This window comes from Dermacentor albipictus, chromosome 1 (genome assembly GCF_038994185.2).
Source record: "Dermacentor albipictus isolate Rhodes 1998 colony chromosome 1, USDA_Dalb.pri_finalv2, whole genome shotgun sequence".
Classification (NCBI taxonomy): domain Eukaryota; kingdom Metazoa; phylum Arthropoda; class Arachnida; order Ixodida; family Ixodidae; genus Dermacentor; species Dermacentor albipictus.
The window spans coordinates 344,701,209-344,720,463 of NC_091821.1; the positions used below are offsets into that span (position 1 = coordinate 344,701,209).

Below are 19,255 nucleotides of genomic sequence, written 5' to 3' on the forward strand. Positions count from 1 at the left end.
TTGAGGCCTTGGGGGCAGCAAAAGGCATCCATTCATGTTTTCGGACTGCCCGATGTTTCATACGTTTTCACGGTCCCTAGGGGTCTGAAAAATCGTACGTTGACTGTACCTCCAGAGAACATTATCTTTTTTTGTATTTTGCCCCACATTTAAAATGCTGTCTCGTTTGCGTTTTAGTGCCCTCACGATCATATGAAGTAAAGGCCTACTTTCTGGAGGACGTCTTGCGATTGTAAGTGCAATTTCCTGCATGTATGTGTGTTCGCCAGTTTGAACTCGTACATTTCTTCCTAATCTTCCAGATTCAAGCTTTTCTCAGGCATCAGGGCATATACCTAAAATATATAGCTTTCTGCAGGGTGTGCTGTTTTGTGTTTGTGTTGTAAAAGGCAGTTTGCCAATCACTTGAGGCATATATAAGAGAAGAAAAGCCAAACAATAGAGAGTGCTTGTAGCTGTGTGTAACAGCTGTGTATGTCGCATGTAGCTCACAGACCCCATTTTTAGACCGCTTGCTGAAACTAATTTCAAGCTTGGACTTTTACGTTCATGTTCTTCGTCACATTATGATGTCACATAGGCATTCAAAAACCAAACTCACTATGTATTAGGACCCTGAAAATAAAATGTCCCACACATATTCAAAAATTGTGCATGAGGGTAAATTATGATCAGTGACGTTCCTATTATTTTAAGCAAAGCAAACTGAGAGCTGAAAATTTTATGTCCCTGCTCCTTTCACTTTTGTTTGGAAATCTTATGTTTCCTGTCTTTAACACTTGTCACCTGAAAACTGCGGCATGGTGCTTGGAAAATGAACACAGGACGGGATACACCAGCCAAGCCATGCTGAAGCTGAAGAAAAGCAGGCCCCGGGCTGAGCAGCAGAAGGCGCAGCTTGCCAAGTGGTGTGATAGCCAGGGCGTAACCACAACTAGTACTGACCCTTCAGCTAACAGTCGGTCACCTGAGGAGGACCAGGTATGTGCAGGGTACTTTTGGAACGAAGTTGAGCAGACCAATGTTTCCTGAACTGTGGCTTATAGATTTCCAGCAGCCTTTGAAGCCTCCTTTGGCAAGTATCATGTAAAGAAGGAATTAAGCATTTGGTGAATGGAGCAACAAGCACACTGCAAGAAGCCACATTTTCCTCATCAATTCAGATCAAAGTGGGAACAAAAAACAGGGTTGTTGCTGAACTGCAACTTTGACTGTGTTCTCTAAAATGTATCATTGGCACCCTCACTTCTGCCATGCATAACCAGCTTAGCATATTGCGTACAGCAAAGGGCATATGAATCATCTGATCTTGTAAGTTGAAACATAAACATAACATGGTCATTTGAGTTATGGCCACAGCACCATTTCTGGTATTCTGTCAACATTTTGTTTTCTTGCAAAAAGAAAAAGAAGCAAGTACTTGCTACTTCGTTGCCCTTTTGAGTGGATCACAGTGTTCGTAGTGGCTGAAAGATTTTTCTGATATTCACTTCGATATTAGGTTGTTTTTTTCTTGATTCAATTCGATGTTCAATTCGAAATCTGCTATTCGGCATTCACGCATTCCTATTTATTAGTCATCTTAAATGCAGAGCACAGAATGTCCTTGGCAGCGTTCGGTGGCTGAGAAAATGTTAATGAATGAACGACGTCTTTATTGAAGAGGCTAGTGCTTTGGCCTGTGTTGCAGCCCTAGGGGAATTCAGGTATGGGAATGGGTGGAAAGGTGGGGCTAGCAGATGATGTTCAGTCAGCTGTTGCATGGGCCTCTGAATAGCTAACCAGACTCATAGGCGAAGGCCAGAAGCGAATCGTTCACAGCATGCTTATCTAGCTAGTCCACTGGAGCCAGCCTTGCAGGGAGTTGTCATCCTGTCTAGGTATTTGCAGCGACCATCTTCATGAGCCTGATGTTCCCAGAAGAGGTGTTTGGCCGTGAGACGGCAGGGTATGTTGCAGTTTGGGTGAGGCGCTGATAATTGAATGGCATTGGTGTGTCCTCATATTCATTTTGGGTCTCTCTTCTTCCCTTGGGATAGGACCTCTGGCAGTTGAAATCAGAGATTAGAGCAAAACCCAATTGTAGGTGGTGGAGAAGCACTTTTCCAGCTCTTGGTAATCCTGATGGTAGTGAACAATCATTGACAGGTACTAGTGCACGTGTAGCAGCCTTAATGTCAAAACAATGAAGCACTTATACATAGGGAGCTTGTGCCTAACTCTTGCCTTTTATGAGAGAGAGTTGAATTCTCAGTCATCAATATTGTGTTAAGCTCTTCATTCAAGAAAAAGCAAAGTATATCGATTTCCTGCTTTTGTTGCATGTAGGATGAAAGGAAGAATAATGGCGATGATGGGGATTCACCCGACGTTGATGCGCACCTGACTGCAGAGATGGACCGTGCTCTACAGAATGCCTGGATGACAGGAACGGATGAGGCTTTCTCTCAGCTGCTCTACTACATCCTCTCGGACAATGTCTCGGGTAATTTGTGCGCACAGCCACTAAGTTACATTCTGTCATCTTGTATACCTGCCACACATATTCTGGATCTCTGTGCTCATTTTGCTGTCTGCTTGCCTCTAGTCGAGTACCGCCACAGCGAGACGAGTGCCACAGCACTGATGTTAGCCGCTGGTCGAGGCAAGGTGGAAATAGTGGAGGAGCTGCTGTCTCTCGGGGCAGACCCCCTGGCTCGGGCATCAAACGACTGGACGGCCCTCGATTGGGCACAGCACTTTCACCAGTCGGGGACAGCCGAAGTTATCCTGGCTCACTTGTGAGTGCAAGTCAAGCGGTCCTTCCTTTCTTGTCAAATTTGTCGCCCCATATTGCCCATTAACTCTTTCGTTACCACGAGAAAATGGTAGTTTTTTATAGGACTCTGAAAAAAATAATTTACCACTACAAATAATATTCCAGCACACATTTCAGCATAGCATATTGTGCATAATGAAATGATCTTTCCAGAAACAAATGTTGACAAAAGAAATTATTAGCTAGACATAAAATTCTAGAAACCACCATTTTTGCTGCCAGTTGATAAAAACAATAAAACATATCCACAAAAATATTAATATTGTGGGCATTTATAAGCTATTCTTTGTCATCTGTACATGATCATCATCATGTGGGGTTCACATCAGGTTCTTCTTCATCATCGCTTGTGAGGCTTGCTCTTAAGTGTAACCCGTGCTGCGGGCGTGATTGGTTCGCTGCATCTTTGACGTGGAAAAAACGTTGTGGTAACTGCTGCGTCACAAGTAGTGGAGTGTGCTCTTCGGTCCTCCGTTCTCTGACTACCCACTCAACCTCCTGGAGCTTCGATCGGGTCGCCGATTGTGCCAGCTGTCTGCCATCATGTCACAGGACGAGCCAACAGGCACTTCTACTTCCACCATCTCGGCTTTGCCTACCCGAGCCTCTCCGTATTGGATCGTCAGTGGGCACCAGCGTGATCTCCATCTGTTTGCTGCACTTCGCGGTGAAGACATCGAGGATTGGCTTGGCTGGATGACTACGACCGAGTGAGTTCGGCTAACCGTTGGGATGATGCGTCCAAGCTACGTCACGTTGCCTTTTGTCTGACAGGAGCAGCGAAGACTTGGTTTTTCAACCATGAGGTTGATTTCACGAACTGGGGCGCTTTCAAGCAGCAGCTCCGCCATATCTTCAGCAGCTCCGCCATAGCCGTAAACTAAATGTAAGAGAGGAAACCTACAACGCTTCAGAGAAGGAATGCGCTTGTTTGGTTTGGGCCGCCCAGAAGTTGTCGTGTTACTTGTACGGAGCGAAGTTCATCTTTGAGACCGACCACTGTCCTCTGACGTGGCTCAATCAAATGTCACACAAAAACGGCCGCTTGCTCCGATGGAGCCTCACTCTCCAAGAGTACAACTTCTCCGTTAGATATAAGAAGGGAAAGTTGCATAGCAATGCGGATGGTTTGAGCAGGCTAATTTGAATTCTGCGTTTGAGGGTCCCGCCTAAATTTTAGGGTTACTAGTGTTAACTTTTCTTTAGGCGAAGAAGATCCCCTCTCATTTAACAGAATTCCCTCCATGATTGCTGAATTTGTCAGAAGGAATTTGCTTCAGAAATTGGCATAGCGAAATGTAGCATTTTTTTTTTTTGTTTCTGCACTTATGTTTTTTTTTTTTTTTTTTTTTTAGCCTAGCGAGTCTAAAGTGAGAGCCAATGCGTGTCATCTCGGCGCAGAGCCGTGTTGTGGGATTCATTTTGCAGTTGCCTGTCCTTGTTGGATGTTTTGGGGCGGTGACATCAATGCACAAGTGGTCGCTGCGAGCCAAGATATCAATCCCCCCCTGACCAGCAGCCGTTCTCTTCCTGCCTAGCGGTTGTCAGCGCTAGACAGTCGAGATTTTTCGGGCCATGGAGGCGCTGTTAAGAATGGCGAGCTGCAAGACAAAATTGCCACCCAATTACGACAAGGGGGGCAAGACGCGCATTCCGCACTTTCCGTCGCTACAGCTAGGAGGCGTTCGAAGAAGCGGCTTTGTGCTGAAAACGCCTCCTTCCACCCGCCCCATCGACATTGTGACGGAACGAGTTCGGTGTGTGAACAATGGTTCCGGAGTTCCCATTCGCGGAGCTGATTTGACACACATGGACAAGCTGCCGCGGGAACGACGTATTTTGGTGCTTCTCACGCTTCGGCGTGACGCAAAACAACGAGCGACCCACGATTGGCACCGATACTTCCCGGAACGGCACCCCTCCAACGCCGTCGTTTGGGCATCGGAATGTGTGTGCCTTTGTGTATGTAAACTGATTTGCGGAGCAGTGGCGAGGTGGTGATGAGTAAACGAACAGTCGCCGCCTCATATGGCCGGCGGACCGAGTGTATAAAAACTGTCGTTGTGCGAAAGCTGGACACACTTCTCTTGAGCAGTCATGTTAGACTGAGACGCTTCTCTTGAGCAGTCATGTTAGACTGAGTCACTTCTTTCATGCAGTCATGTTGGACTGATACTCTTTTTCTCAAGCAGTTATGTTAGACTGATTTAATTTCTGTAAATAAACCCTTCTTCCTCGTTCCCGATGAGAAACAGTTCTTCACTTCATCAACGATCTCAGCGTAAATAAGTTGGACGACGGCATGGGCCAGCTACCTTCGAATTCATGCCGTACTCCAATCTTGGCAAAGGACCACGAGCGATGGGATTGAGCCCCCAATCCTGACAGTCTAGAGTCATGCACCTCTTCCAGAACCGATCGCTCTCAGTGTACCTGGGCTACTACAAGATTATGCATCCAAGCATACCTGTTTGCATTTTTGCACATTGTCTTTATCAGCTCTGCAGAGAACAGTAGAAAGAAATTCCATGCCCTTGTAAACTGTCTTGCGCTGATCCATAGTGTTGGGCTGAGCTGTGCTTCTTCTTGGCGTGAACAGAAGTTTCTTTGCTGCCGATGGCAGCCCATCATAACCAAGCGAAATGTGCACTCCGAAGGTAATCAGTAGAGCTGTCTGGTCATGAAATAAGATAGGCAGATGAGCGCGCACAAGGAAGAAGACCGCTCAAGGCTGTAAAGGAAACTCGCTGCTAAAATATTGTCACCATCAGAGCTTGAATCTGTTTTACTGTCATCTTCAGAATCATAACTCGAGTCCTCATTACTAAATTCAAGTGCGGGTGCAGCATAGTTTCAAGCAGGACACTTTTCTCTCGGTGCAGCCACGTGGGACGACGCCACGGGAGTGACTTTCAATAATTGCGCAGTTACACTAGCAGCGCCCCTTGCCAGGATTTTATGAGAGAAGCGTTACCGAACCTCTTGGGAACTGGTTGCAAAAGCTGGGTCCGCATGTTGAACATGTGGTGCACCTTCAGAAATACACTTTGGGGGAATATAACGACTCGGACTCCAAACCAAAGCTCACTAGTGAACAGGTGGCATTATTTTCAGTATTGGTGTATCTTCATCGTCCGTTTCTAATGAACTTTTACTGGACGTTGTAGGCACATCGCTCAATAGCAATGTGCCTACAACGTCTGATCATATGTCAGATCACAATAGGACTGCCTGAACCTAAGCACAGGCATACAAAAGTAAAATAGCAACTGGAAGCCCAAAGCGCTGCAACATTTCATGTGGGCTACAGATGATAATGATAACCAATTGGTGCTTTTTGTAATGGGTATATCTTGATCACCACAATGCACAATATAAAAATTGTGACACCATTTCCCTATTTATTGCGTGAATTCCGTGAGTTTAACCTTTTCTTTAAAGGGCCACTCACCAGGACACATAGTAAAATTGGTTATACGTTAGAAGTTGTTACGTGCCCTTGAAGGAGTGTTCTACCGCAACAATTTTTCAAATTAGTTCAATAATAGGAGAGGTAAAAGAATTTGAACTTGCGCGAACCAGTGATTTCAGGAGATGAGTATCACCACCACCATAGACACTGTTACCACTTGCCCTGTCTGGCCTACGCATGCGAAATTCCTTTCCAGCTTTCTCCTACACTGGAGGCAGAGAATCTTGTGACAAATATGTCATACCCCCCCCCCCCCCCCCCAATTCCCTCTGATGATAGTCTCGCACGCGTGCTCAATTTTGCTCGTTCTGCATGAGAACACCTGATCAGTACCACAATCACGGGCAATGAGGCAGGTGTGAGAGCATGATCGCGGCGCTTGAGCATGGTAGAAAATGAGAGTTTCATTCTTTGCATGCGTGGCTGCGTGACGCGGGAACAAGCAGACAGAACAGAAGTACATCTATTTTTCTACGGGACGAAGTAAAACAGAAACATGCAGACATTCTGTTTGTATGTTTTATTATTTCTCTAAACTTTAATTCATCGATTGAAGCAACAGATTAAACAAATAACTGATGTTGCCTTGAATAATTCTCAAAGCCGCATGTCACTATGAGTGATGTCACAGCAATGTCATGTACTTAGGTGCACTTGTGGGATTGACGTTGACTTTCCGGCTCGGAGCACGGCGCCCACGAGAGGAAGGGCAAATGGCATTTGGTTTGAAATTTAAGCTCTTTCCACTATGCATAAGGATGTAATACTTAGCAGACACAATCGCTAGCGCGCCTTTTATGCACTGCGCTTGTCACTTCAAAATGGCCAGATCTGGTGAGGGGCACATTAAGAAAAACTAAACTATAACAGCAAACTAGTGCACACGACCTCCAATCATGAAGGCACCCATATCAGGGAGGCCAAGCTGGCTGCCTCTGTGCTGGCTACACAGTGAGCCCTAGATGTTAATATCTGTCGTCATGGTTACTCCACTGTTGTTACAAGATTCAGTTCCTTTAAGAATGTAGTGCACACAATTTCTTGTACTTGAAAAAAAGCACTCATAATTGTCACACTTGCCTTCGTGGTTTCATGCATATATAATATACACAGTTGTATACGTACTAACGAAAATTTTTGAAAGAAGAAATGCGTCTTATAGTCCGGAAAATAAATATGGTAAGTCTGCCAACTGGGTGTGTGCAGTGAAAAAAAAAACAAAAAACACAAAATCCTTTGGGGAAAAAAAAGGAAAACTGCTGCATTCGCCTGCATGACCAACACCTTAGCCACACCCGCTTTAGTGCCGCGCACCCCACGCTACATGCCTTCATCACAATGCCCTATGCATCGCCTGCGCCCCTCTCGATCGCCCACAACCCTTGCCTCCCTCCAATATTGGCGCAGTTGGTTCGTGTATCAGAGAGGTGCAAGGAAAACGGGAGAAGGTGCACAAGGCTTGCAATGCGTTGGGCCATGTGACGAAGGCGTGCCATCATGAAAGCATGTGTGTCATGAAAGTGGTTGTGGTATGCAGGCAGATGTGGCAGCTCACTTTTTTTTTCCCTGTATTTTGTGTTTCTCTTCTTTCCAGTGCAGACACCCAGTAGTCAGATCTTATTGTTATAGTCAATAATGCTGTATATGAACATTGTAGTAAATGGTTTATTTTACCGTAGAACACATGCAAAAGTTCCCCTGCACTTCTCATTGTTACATCCGAGTGTTATTAAAAACAGTAATTCTTTAAGGGGGTTCAACTGTACTCCCTTCTGCCTAAATAAAATCTTTGGATGTTTGTCCCCTCTGCTGTATTTTTGCAACCCAGTTATAACAATTATCGGTTATGGCAATGGGATTTTCTTGACATCTGAATGTTGTTACAAGTGAGTTCGACTGTGCTAGTGCTTATACCTGCCACCTCTCCAGAATTTTCCATAATGTCTACGAATTTGGCTCATTTTATGATTTTACAAATGTTTCATTAAGTTCTTTGAAATTTTGTTTGCGTAAAAAGTTTTGCTTGTTGGTCTCCAAACCTTTTGTTGGGGGTATTCAGATAGTGAAGGGACGCCAGAGGGCTACTTGCTTCGAACAACATTTTACAGAGAAGTTCCTGGAGAAGGTGAAATTGGCAACAGCAAAGTCATTGAAAAAGTTGCTGTGATCTAAAAACATTGTGTTGCTTATCAGTCTCTGCTGTTCCAAGTTTGTTGCTGCTTTTGTGCCTCGTCTACAGGTAAATCATCAGTTAGTAAAGTGTGTATGTATCCCACGAAAGGCTGTTTGCTCTATGCAAGCTTTAAAAATAAATGCATACTGTCAGTCTTCCTCCTTCCACACCGCCCGTATGTTTTCCCCCTCAGTGTCACATGGAATTTTTATGAATTTTTTAACTTGACTGGTTGGCCGCTATGGCAGGACTACACCTTTGTATGTGACATTTGAGTTTTATCTTGCTTGTATAACATTACACCTTGTGGAATAGCAGATTGCCAGTGACGTAGACGGTTATAGCGACGCTGGTAGCGACATCTCGTAATGCCTTGTCCAACCACATCTCAAAAACATTCTTGTGTTATGCTGGTGTTCCCGTCGAAACAGAATAAAGGATGCACATTGAGGATTATGTCACTGCCACTGCTTTACGCATACGCTTAAACAGAATGTGATTGATCACAGCATGTAGAGTTCTGCGTCCTGTCCATTTGAAGCCTGTGCTACAAGATGGTCCTATACCAATGCGGCTGCTTACGTCTATTTCTCCAGTAACCCAGCATTCCATAAATCATGCTAATATATGGATAATATGTACAGGCTAAACTCTCTGTTATTGTGCTAGCAGCTTTCACACACGAGGCTGTCTAGTTGCAAGTTATAAGAGTACAGGCAGGCTTTCTGTGATCCTTGATGACTTCACAGCTTTTTCTAAGCATAAGAGACAGTGTAGCGAAGATTAGCTTACTGATTGAAGCAAAGGCATTATGGCTCCTTATAGCCACATGTGCTCATTCTTTGGGGCTGTTTTGTGTCAACATCAATGGCTTTTGTTTGTAAATAATAATAATATATGGGGTTTTACGTGCCAAAACCACTTTCTGATTATGAGGCACGCCGCATTTCACCCCCATCGGGCTTTTGTTTGCGTCTTACTTTCTAAATGTTCTGCTTGCCTCTCTCCCTGAAAGGTTGGTCATGCAGAACGGGCTTCCAAAGTCGGATGACTCCATTGGCATTGCTGAGCAGGAGTTCACGGCTGCAGAGCGGGAGCAGCTAGACCTGTACCTGCGCACAACGAATGATGATGAGACCGATCTAGACTTGCTGCTAGCCCTTCTGCAGAAAGTCCATGCGAGCTCTGAAGATGGTAAGCAACATTTCACTCTGCACTATTTGACAACTTGAACAGCAGCTGTAATGCACAATCCAGCACAAAATCATCACCTTTCCCACCTCCGTATTGCTTTGGAGCAGTTATATTAGTGTGACGTAGACTGCAATCAGGGCTACTTAATTGATTCCTTGTTTGCCACTTTATAGAAAATTGTGATTAAGAATGTGTAACCAACTCGCACTGTTCTCGATGACTATGGCAGTATTGTATTGATAATCGAGCAAAAGAAAGTATCTGTGAATGGTACCAGGAACATGTTCGGGTACAAGGCATAAATGTAGATTGATTGATTCACTTATTCGTACTGTTAAGAGAAGGATTGTACAAACAGCATCACCACATATATTTTCATTTCTTTTCTTGACCTGTGTGCAACATACTTATGTGCAATAAATTGGCCATGCTGCATTTCAAGTTCATACCTACACTGACCCCCCCCTGCTGATGCAGTTGAACCCACTTATAACGATACTGGATTAACAATATGTCAGTAATATCAATGAGAAACTGCTGCACTGTCAACTTTTGTAAGTTTTCTATGGTGAAATAACCTGCTTACTACAATGCCCCCATGCTGCATTATTGGTCATTACAATGAATTATGGCTATTGGATGTATGTGCCAGAAGGTAAAAAAATTGGAAATCCTTGAAAAGAAAAAGATGAGAAATTCGAGCTGTTGCACAATGGCCCACCACCCGAACAGCCACTGCGCACTCATTTTCCGGCCTTCTCCGCATCGCCAGCCTCGTTCACCTCACTCCCGTCGTTCTTCCATTCCCCACCGAACACGAATTGGCTGCGCCCATAGCTCTATGCCACGCCACCTCCGAAACACGAATGGACCGTGCCAACTGCGCTGCTCCCAGATTGCTCACTGACCCCTCGTTCTGCGCAGTTCTGCCAACTGATTAAGTCGCTCGCACTCATCTTTGTTGGCTGCGTAGAAGTCGTTCCTGGCCACGTGGTTCCTCAGCCTTGTTTGACTCGCTGGCAAAATGGAAGAAGGCTGATCCATCCGCTGATCATTGACAATGCATGGCATTGCTGGTGAAAAGAAAGCACGCTGCTGTAGATTTGGAAACTAACTGCTCCTAACCGATGAGGCAAATGTCGCAAACGTGCTTGCATCGGATAGTGACGACGGCGATGGAAGCGATGGCACAGTAGGGCGGGTTGCCTCAACGTTGTCCAGCAGGAGGAGGTCCAGCAGATGATTGAGTTCCTGCAGCATTTTGTTTCTGTGAGGGACCTTTCGTTACACTACGTGGAGCACATGGAGGCCTTGGAGAAGGATGTCAACTAGCTTTGCATAAAACAAGCAATGCTGACGGACATGGGTTTTCTCATGCAAGCTAGTGAGAAGCACGTGGGTGGCGAGATGCTTGTGACGATCTCACCTCAGCATTTCTTCGGGATTTCTCAAGCTGACAAGCTGCTGCGGCAACCTTCCCGCATCTTTTGATAGGCCCCTTTTAGGTCCACCAAAGCGATGCCTCGGAGGAGCTTGCATATTGCTTGCCACCTGTGGCCCCCCCTTTGCAGTTGTTATAGCAGTACCATTCTTGAATGCTGACAGTCGCGGCTTGTTACACGCGATTGGAGTACACAGGAAGCTGAGTTTAAACAGTTAAACAAGTGAACGTAATCAGTAACTGGATGGAGGAAGGTGCTGGGGAAGGGCACTGGCCTCCCCACCAGTATAATTTTCTCACAACAGCTCTGTGATCCCGCTATTTTGATTTTTTTCATGCAACTCGGTTATAGCAATTGAATTTTAATGGAACTTGAATATTGTTATAAGTGGGTTCGACTATAAACACTGTGTTGCTGTTTCGTTTGCAGGTGCCATTTTGGTGTTCCTTGCTGGGTTCGATGACATGAGCACGTTGAGGGATAAAATTCTGGCAGACAAGAATTTTTCTGGACAGAAAAGGTGCAAACATTTTACACAACATAGTATTTACAATTGACAAACTAGGTTTGCTTGTCAATAAAGTTTTTCATTGAAAAGCATAGACAGGAGAGAACTTAATTTCATGCGCTGCTTCCAAGACATTGCTCGTGTCTTTTCCAGGTCCATCTTATAATATACTAGGTTTTCTTTCTTTTTAGCACTTAAATGAGCTGCTTAGACACGGCCTTCAGCCACATTATCCGTACTTACTAAACTGATTGTGATAACTAGCTTGCCACTGAGCAGAATCGTCTTTGTGCAAATAAGTTGCAATTACAATTTACAATAAACATCCAAATTGAACTTGTAATTCTACAAAATTGCAGCGACCTGTCGCATACTTCGCTTTTTTCAGGTATGTCTTGTACATGCTACATTCCAACCTGCAGTGTAGCGAGCAGCGGCTAGTTTTCAACACAATGCCACCTGGGGTTCGAAAAATTGTACGTGTTCTTTTTCTTCTTCTCCTTTTTTCTTTTTCTTTTTTTTACTTAGTGTTGTTAATATCTCTTGCCACAAGATTATTGCACAGCTTGTTTTAGGAATTTTTGTAGAAAGCATGACGTCCTGAGATTGCTGTGGGAATCTATGCATCTTGAGGATTTTGCACTACACAGTGCTAATCAGTAGTGCCACATTACAAAAGATGTTGGTTTGGTTACTAATGCAAAAGCATAGTTTTGCTTCTACAGTTGTTCCTGCTGAACTATAGCCATTTAGCTTATCTGATGTGTGTAAACGCCAATCCTTCCAACTTGCCCAAGAACAAGTTCTGCTGAGCTTTAAATACTTTCTATGAAACCCGTGAAGCACATGAATATTTCCCTGGGGCCACTCCGATTTACAGGAAAGTATTTACAGGAAAGTATTTACAGGAAAGTATTTACAGGAAAGTGCCCCGAACAACCCTACCAACCAATGCTCACGGTCCAGCTGCACCTCTGCACAAACCTTCTAGAAAAATTCAAGAAAACTTTCTATTTTTTCGCCCTCCTCGAATACGTGCAGCCTAGACCGTGCCTGCAGTGTCCTTAGATACTGGAGTTCCCTGTCCATTTCCTCCATCTGCATTCTGTGCTGTCATGTTCGCTCCTGCCTTTCCCTTTCGTGTTCTTGATGCTTTCGCTTTCTCTAGTACTATTTGCATTCATCCTGATCTCGCTTTCTCTGGTACTCTCCCCTTTTGCATTCGCGTTCATCCTGCTCTCGCTTTCTCTGGTCTTCTTTCTTTTTGCATTCGCGTTCCTTATGTCCCTGAATATCCTCCCAAGCCTCCACGATCTCCTCTTCATCTCTGCCGCTTGCCTTGTGGGGTTCTCCTTCGGTACTTTTGGGACAAAGGAACGACAACACAGTAGTGCAAACAATCACAAGGGCATTTATTGCACCTTTCATAGATCAATGCCTGCTATCCGAGTTGCTATCCACAATACATGCTGATGGGCACGTGACAAATCTAGAAGTCCGACTCACCATGACCGGATAACGAGCAAATATGTTCGCCCCATGCTGGATCCCAACGCCTGGTCGTTTGCACGTACGGTCACGCGAACGGTGGCGCGTTCGAAGGCGGCCACGCGAGACGGTCTTGCAGAAGCATGGATCGGCACACGCGCGGGACGTCCGCCGCGCTCGCCGGCCTGCCGCCCAAGAGGGAGAGCCTTCCTTTTTCCCGCGCCCAAGTAACCCCACCGGAGGCAGCGTTAGCAGCGCAACACTCGCGCCATCTCTCGTACTGCGCCTCAACCAGACCGACTGCCGCGGGCATCACGCAGACCATGCGGCAAAGCCGGATTGCAGGAAAAGGGAGCTATGCAGGAAAAACATATCAGGGGACGCGCAAGAGTCGCCCATCCCCACAGCCTCTATCGCATCGATGACTTCTGCCTTCTTTAGCTGCTTCCTACAATCAATCCCGAATTCCCCTCATATCGCGTTTATGCCTGTTCTGCGCAACTTCCTCCAATCCATGGCTACCTCTCTTTTGCCGACAAGTTTCTCAAGGAATTTAGTGTTGAAGCAAGGTATATTTCAACAAGGCTTCTAACACCCTTGTTACCAGGAAGAACTATGTTAAGCCTGCAAACTCTCAAGGAGAAAAGGCCGTGTGCTCACCATGCCAAAGTCGAAGCGCTGTGCAGACTATCTTACTGCTGCCATCCAATGTTGCGACTCGGGGTTCGAAGACGTGGGATCCTCTTTCCTTGTGGAGGAGTGAGTGAACATGAGGGTCCAATATTCAGGATGTTAGACAAACACGTATACATTTACCAATGTACAAGAAAATGCAAAGAAATACATAAAAGTTGATGAAGTGGTAGTCACCGATCACTCCCGCCGTCCATAGCTCCTTTTATGCCTTGCGTGATCATTGTTTAGTCACTTCCCCCAATCTGGTGTCAGGAAGCTGACGACATCAGGTCCCACCAATCCGGTTTCAGGAGACTGATGACATCAGGTCCCACCAATCCGAAGGTAGGTTGCCCTTTTCGCCGACTCCGATCGTACTCTCACAGGTGATGGTTGGATCATCGCTCTGAGCGCATCTCCAACTTTGGCACGCCAGTTCGTGCTGCTGACAGGCGACAGCCGTATCATTGCTAATTGCTCAAACCTCTCCTGAACGAGGTATTCCCACGCTAGTCATAATTCGTCCGGGTCGTGAACCATTTTGACAAGGCTGTCAGCTCGTTCCACATAATCGTGCGAGCCGTGACCGAAGGGTGTCGCGGTGTGAACGGCTGATCACAACAGTGGTGAGATGCTGGTGGCGATCTCAATCCAGCATTTCTCCTGGATTTCTCAAGCTGAGATGCAGGAAGCAGAGTTAAACAGTTAAACGAGTCAACACGATCAGAAGCCTGATGGAGGAAGGTGGTGGGGAGGAGGACTGGTCTCCCTGCCATTATAGTTTTCTCGGAACAGCTATGCCATCCCCCACTTTGATTTTGTTTTTTTCATGCAACCCGGTTTAACATTTATCGGTTATAACAATGGAATTTTCATGGCACTTGAATATTGTTATAAGTGAGTTCGACTGTATACGTTTTACATGTAAAACACCAGTTGTGTGATTATGGCTGTGTATTATTTCTTGAGACAGACAGCTGATGATAACACTATCAGAAGCTAACCAGTTCTGTATTATTATTTTCCTTACCAAAATAGTGCATGGATAAAGCTCTACATTTTCTTTTTTTTTCAGCTTGCTGTTTTGTAAAATTTCGAAAAATTTTTTATGTCCCTAATGATGTTCATTTTGCTACATTTCAGGTTCTGTCAACTAATATTGCTGAGACAAGCATCACCATCAGCGATGTCACTTTTGTCATTGACTCTGGCAAAGTTAAAGAAGTAGGTGTGGCATTGGGTATCACTCTTGCTTTCCTGCAAATACTAACATTGATTTTAGAATTAGCAGAATACAGCAGATGGGGAATGTGCCATCTGGTTGCCATTCTATGATTTTAAGAATTTGTCACTGCTTTGCAAGGTGGCTGTTATTCTCCCGAGAATTCTTAGGGGCGGAAGTGGGTGTTAGACCAAAAACTTTTAAAATCTTTATTCTTCGAGGTATGGTGCTGAAAACACCTACATATATGTAAAGTTATGTGCTTATGTCAAATAGGAGGTCCATTTTTGTTTATCTCTCTGGCTTCTAATGTTATGCAAGCTTCCTTTAATTATTTTCTGCATTGATTTTCAAAATATCTTTTCCTTAAATTTCCCTGAATAAGATTATCAATGGCTTCTGTATGGTTTCGCGCCAAGAAAAGAATTAGTTTACGAGAAAATTGCACCTGAAGGGTCTGAATACCTTTTTCCAAATTCAAATTTCCCGCCACCCAACTGGGGGAGTGGTGACCTTGCATACACCATCATGACGCTCTGCTGCCATCGGTAAGTAAAACACCACCCGACGGACGGTGCTACCGATCCAAGACAGAGTGGTGGATTCGCCGCTGCAGCTGATTTTAGGTCAAATAGCGTGGACCGTTCGGGCATCCCATGACATCACATGAAAGTTGAATTCTCTGCTACTTGCAGTTTGTGCGAGTATCACAAACCAGCAGAACCAGCACAGCACTACGCGATAACAAAACTAGTGAAATGCGAAAGCCTGGGCGGCGCAGACTCGAGCGAAAACAAAACCTTTCGACCACCCGCGTCGTTGTCAATGGTAATTTCAATGAGTTTGTTTTTCTTCTTAAAAATGAAATAGAACTGGACGATTAGTATTTTATTTTGTATGATGACACAATACAAGAATTTTTTTTTCAACGAATGGTTGAGTACTAGGGCCAGAATTTAATTGAGGAGTGCTTTCGTCATCCTGCAAGTGCCTAAATGTCCCGAGGGAGTCTCTAATTAAGTCCTGCGTTTACCTCAATTTCTCAATTATTAGGGCTCTGTTCACAATAATATTGACACCTTAGAGATTCTCGAGCACTAATTAACCACTTTAGCTTGATTTAATATTTGCCTTTAGTGTCCCTTTAAGGTATTCCTTGAATCATACAGAAGCCATTGATACCATGTTTAGCAAAATTGCAAGAACTGATACTCTGCAAATCTTTGCAAACAAATATTTAAGCAAAGTTCACGTAAGTTTAGGACCAGAGGCAATAAACAAAAATGGACTGCATATTCAAAGTAAGCATATGACTTTACATATATGTACAAGTTTTGATAACCATATCTTGAACAACAAACATTTTTTTTTTTTTTTTTATAGAACCCACTTCTCCCCTTAAGTGATAGTGTTTCATGGTTGCAACAAATGGGAATGCTAAAATGCCCTAATAGATGTGATTTTGAGGATCTTGATGTATATGTTCTTGTAGCAGTAGTGTCTAAGTCTTCTTTTTTTTTCCTTGGTTCAGATTTGTTTAAGTATCAGTTAAAATTTTGGCACCATCATCTTCATATTTATCAATGCACTTTTTACCCACATAGGTTCAGTAGTACATAAATTTCCTTGTGTTTGGAAGAAGGTTGCATATATAAACAGGAGCGGTTGATACGGCTGATCATCCACATTGGCTCAGTGGCTATGTAATTCCACTGCCTAGCACAAGCTCTCAGGTTCAATTCCTAGCCACAGCAGCTACATTACAATGTGAGTGAAATGCAAGAATGCTCATGTGCTTTGACTTAGGTGCATACTTATCCTGTGTCGTCAAAATTGGTCTGTTTTCCTTTCCTTTACTGTGGCATCCCTCATAGCTCACAATGCACTTCCAGGACTTTAACTCCTCTCATGTATGTGTGTGACTGTCTGTATACGCAGAAGTCATTTGACAGCCTGACAGGCACTAGCCTGCTCAAGTCTGTGTGGGTGAGCCAGGCGAGTGCCATGCAGCGTCGAGGCCGGGCGGGCCGCACCCACCCCAATGGCGTCTGCTTTCACCTGATGAGTCGGCAGCGCTTCTGCAGCCTGGCTTCTTTCCAACAGCCCGAGCTGCTTCGCCTGCCGCTTCAGGAACTGTGCCTCCAGGTGAGGCGAGCACTGGCTCCGACATCATGCTGTTTGTGGCATCGACTCTCAGATTTCTATAGTACAGTAGAATCTCGATAATTCGAATGTGAAGGGGCCAGAAAATTTGTTCGAATTAAAAGGAGGACTTGTTCTTGAAGTACTCGTGCACCATAGAATGATGCACAGACGGTGCGAGTCATGAAATATTGTTGCACACAAGCACACAGCAAGCGAGGACCACAATACAGCCCACACTGGCCAACGATCGTTTCCCGGTAACGGCAAAAAACGAAACTTCAGGGAGCGGGCTAAGCTGGCACCGGGCCGGCGCTCAGGCACATGCGCAGAAGCCATCGAAGGTGAGGGACTTATGAGGGAGTTGAGAGGGAGGGCAAGGGGAGCGCAGTTGCGAAGTGGGTGGAAGGGAAGTGGATTCGCTTTCTCGCAAGCTTGATGGATGGCGCTAATTACCTCTGCCACCTAATTACCTCTCTATCAAAATGCTGGCAGGAGGAAACGCTGCAACAGCAGCGAGCTAAGGGACTTTTGTGCTGTCTATCACTTCAACGAAAAGTGAGTGCCAAGAACATATAGCACGCACAAAGCTACGAGCTGCCGATGCACCTAGACTTTGCCCCCAACGTAGACTGCTCTCGAAATATAGCTGCGTGACTGCGTGCAGCCGCCACACGTTCAGTTGCGCCGAATAGAACACCCTCCTCCCCCCCCTGAGCCTGGACTCAAGGCTACGAGTATACATGCCCATTACCTGTTTTACTCTTCCCTCTCTTTGTCATCATTTTAGCTCACCTAGTTCCTCTCTCTTTCCCTCTTCCCCCAGCACATAGTTGCTGGTAAGAGGAATGTGCCCTTAAGGCTGACCTCTTGGCCTTTCTTATCATTTGTGACGCGCAAGGGCCGGGGCATGCGAGCCCAAGACCCGCGATGAGGAGCCACGGTTCTCAGAGGCCAAGCGCGGCATCAACAGTAGTTGACTGAGCGGAGAAGAGGTGGCGTGAGCGCGGGGAAGACAGCGGCGGGAGTGAGTGAGTGTGCGGGAGGAAAGGGGCGAACGGGGGTCTTGGAGTGTAGTCGTGTGGTGTGGATGGTTGCCGTGGGGAAATAAAGGACAAGTTCGGGACGAACGTGTGGCTTGTCATCGAGCATGACACATTAAACTGTTCTCTTTCGAAGTTGTACAATGATTTATTTGCTACTGCATTCTTAGGTTGCCACTTAGCGGTGCATCTATAACTGTATTCTTAGTTCGTCACTGGCTGTGGCAGCTATGGACCCTTTGACTGACTGATGGATCATAAGGATCAGTTGGGTGCGAAAACGCACATATACATCTTTTGCATTGAGAGCACTTGGACTGCTCCTTTTTTGACTGACACATCTCTCTCTGCTTTCAGTTTTGCTAGTGCCTGTCATCTGAAGCTAGTTTTCTGATTGGGTGAAATGACTCGGCAAGTTCATTTGGTGACAACCACAAAAACATACTTGTAAGATGTGCTGGTGTCTTCTACAACTGCGCTGGTTTTGATCAAAATTAGTTTTGGTAAAAATTGGACTGAGGATGGTGAATCATTTGAGTGCACTAGAAAATACATTTTAACTAGTCAAAAGTGTTCGGTATTGTGGCAAATGATAAGATGGTCAGCATTTAAAAATGGTTTTCTACACGTGTGTACCCAGTGGCTGCAGTGACATCAAATGAGTGAAGCACAGTCAATAGTTTCTTAGTACTGTGGAAACCCGCTTAGGTTTGAGTTAGCAAAAATGTGTGAAAGAAATAAAACATTTGTAGACCATTCTGGAAAATGCATGAGCCAAGTTGTATTGCATTATTTGTGTACTTAAGACTGCGAATTGGGAGTGCATCGGTGAGATTATACTGCAGTATGCCATAAGTTCATAAGGTTTCATCGAATACTCTTAGTTCCCTTTGAGCTATTCGTATGACTGATGACTGTTATACTAGTGAAACTGCAGTGTAGCATTAGATGCAAAATTACGCAGCTACTGTGACAACTTGGGCAGAGCTACGGCTAGTGCTGGCAATGGCAATAATAGTGTGTGGATGCCATGTGATATAGTGCATTGCAGATCAGCATGACCTATACTGAACGTCAT

General features: G+C 45.0%; 1 protein-coding gene across 1 annotated transcript in view; it reads left to right on the forward strand.

Moving 5' to 3' along the window:
* Positions 1 to 19,255, forward strand: part of LOC135912436 (3'-5' RNA helicase YTHDC2-like) — a 70,972-nt gene that overhangs the window by 10,832 nt on the left and 40,885 nt on the right. The window contains exons 8-16 of the mRNA XM_065444910.1: positions 178 to 232; positions 825 to 981; positions 2,329 to 2,485; positions 2,588 to 2,780; positions 9,479 to 9,657; positions 11,529 to 11,619; positions 11,996 to 12,083; positions 14,914 to 14,994; positions 16,931 to 17,137. Of these exons, the coding sequence (XP_065300982.1) occupies positions 178 to 232; positions 825 to 981; positions 2,329 to 2,485; positions 2,588 to 2,780; positions 9,479 to 9,657; positions 11,529 to 11,619; positions 11,996 to 12,083; positions 14,914 to 14,994; positions 16,931 to 17,137 (1,208 nt within the window). The remainder of the gene's footprint in view (positions 1 to 177; positions 233 to 824; positions 982 to 2,328; positions 2,486 to 2,587; positions 2,781 to 9,478; positions 9,658 to 11,528; positions 11,620 to 11,995; positions 12,084 to 14,913; positions 14,995 to 16,930; positions 17,138 to 19,255) is intronic.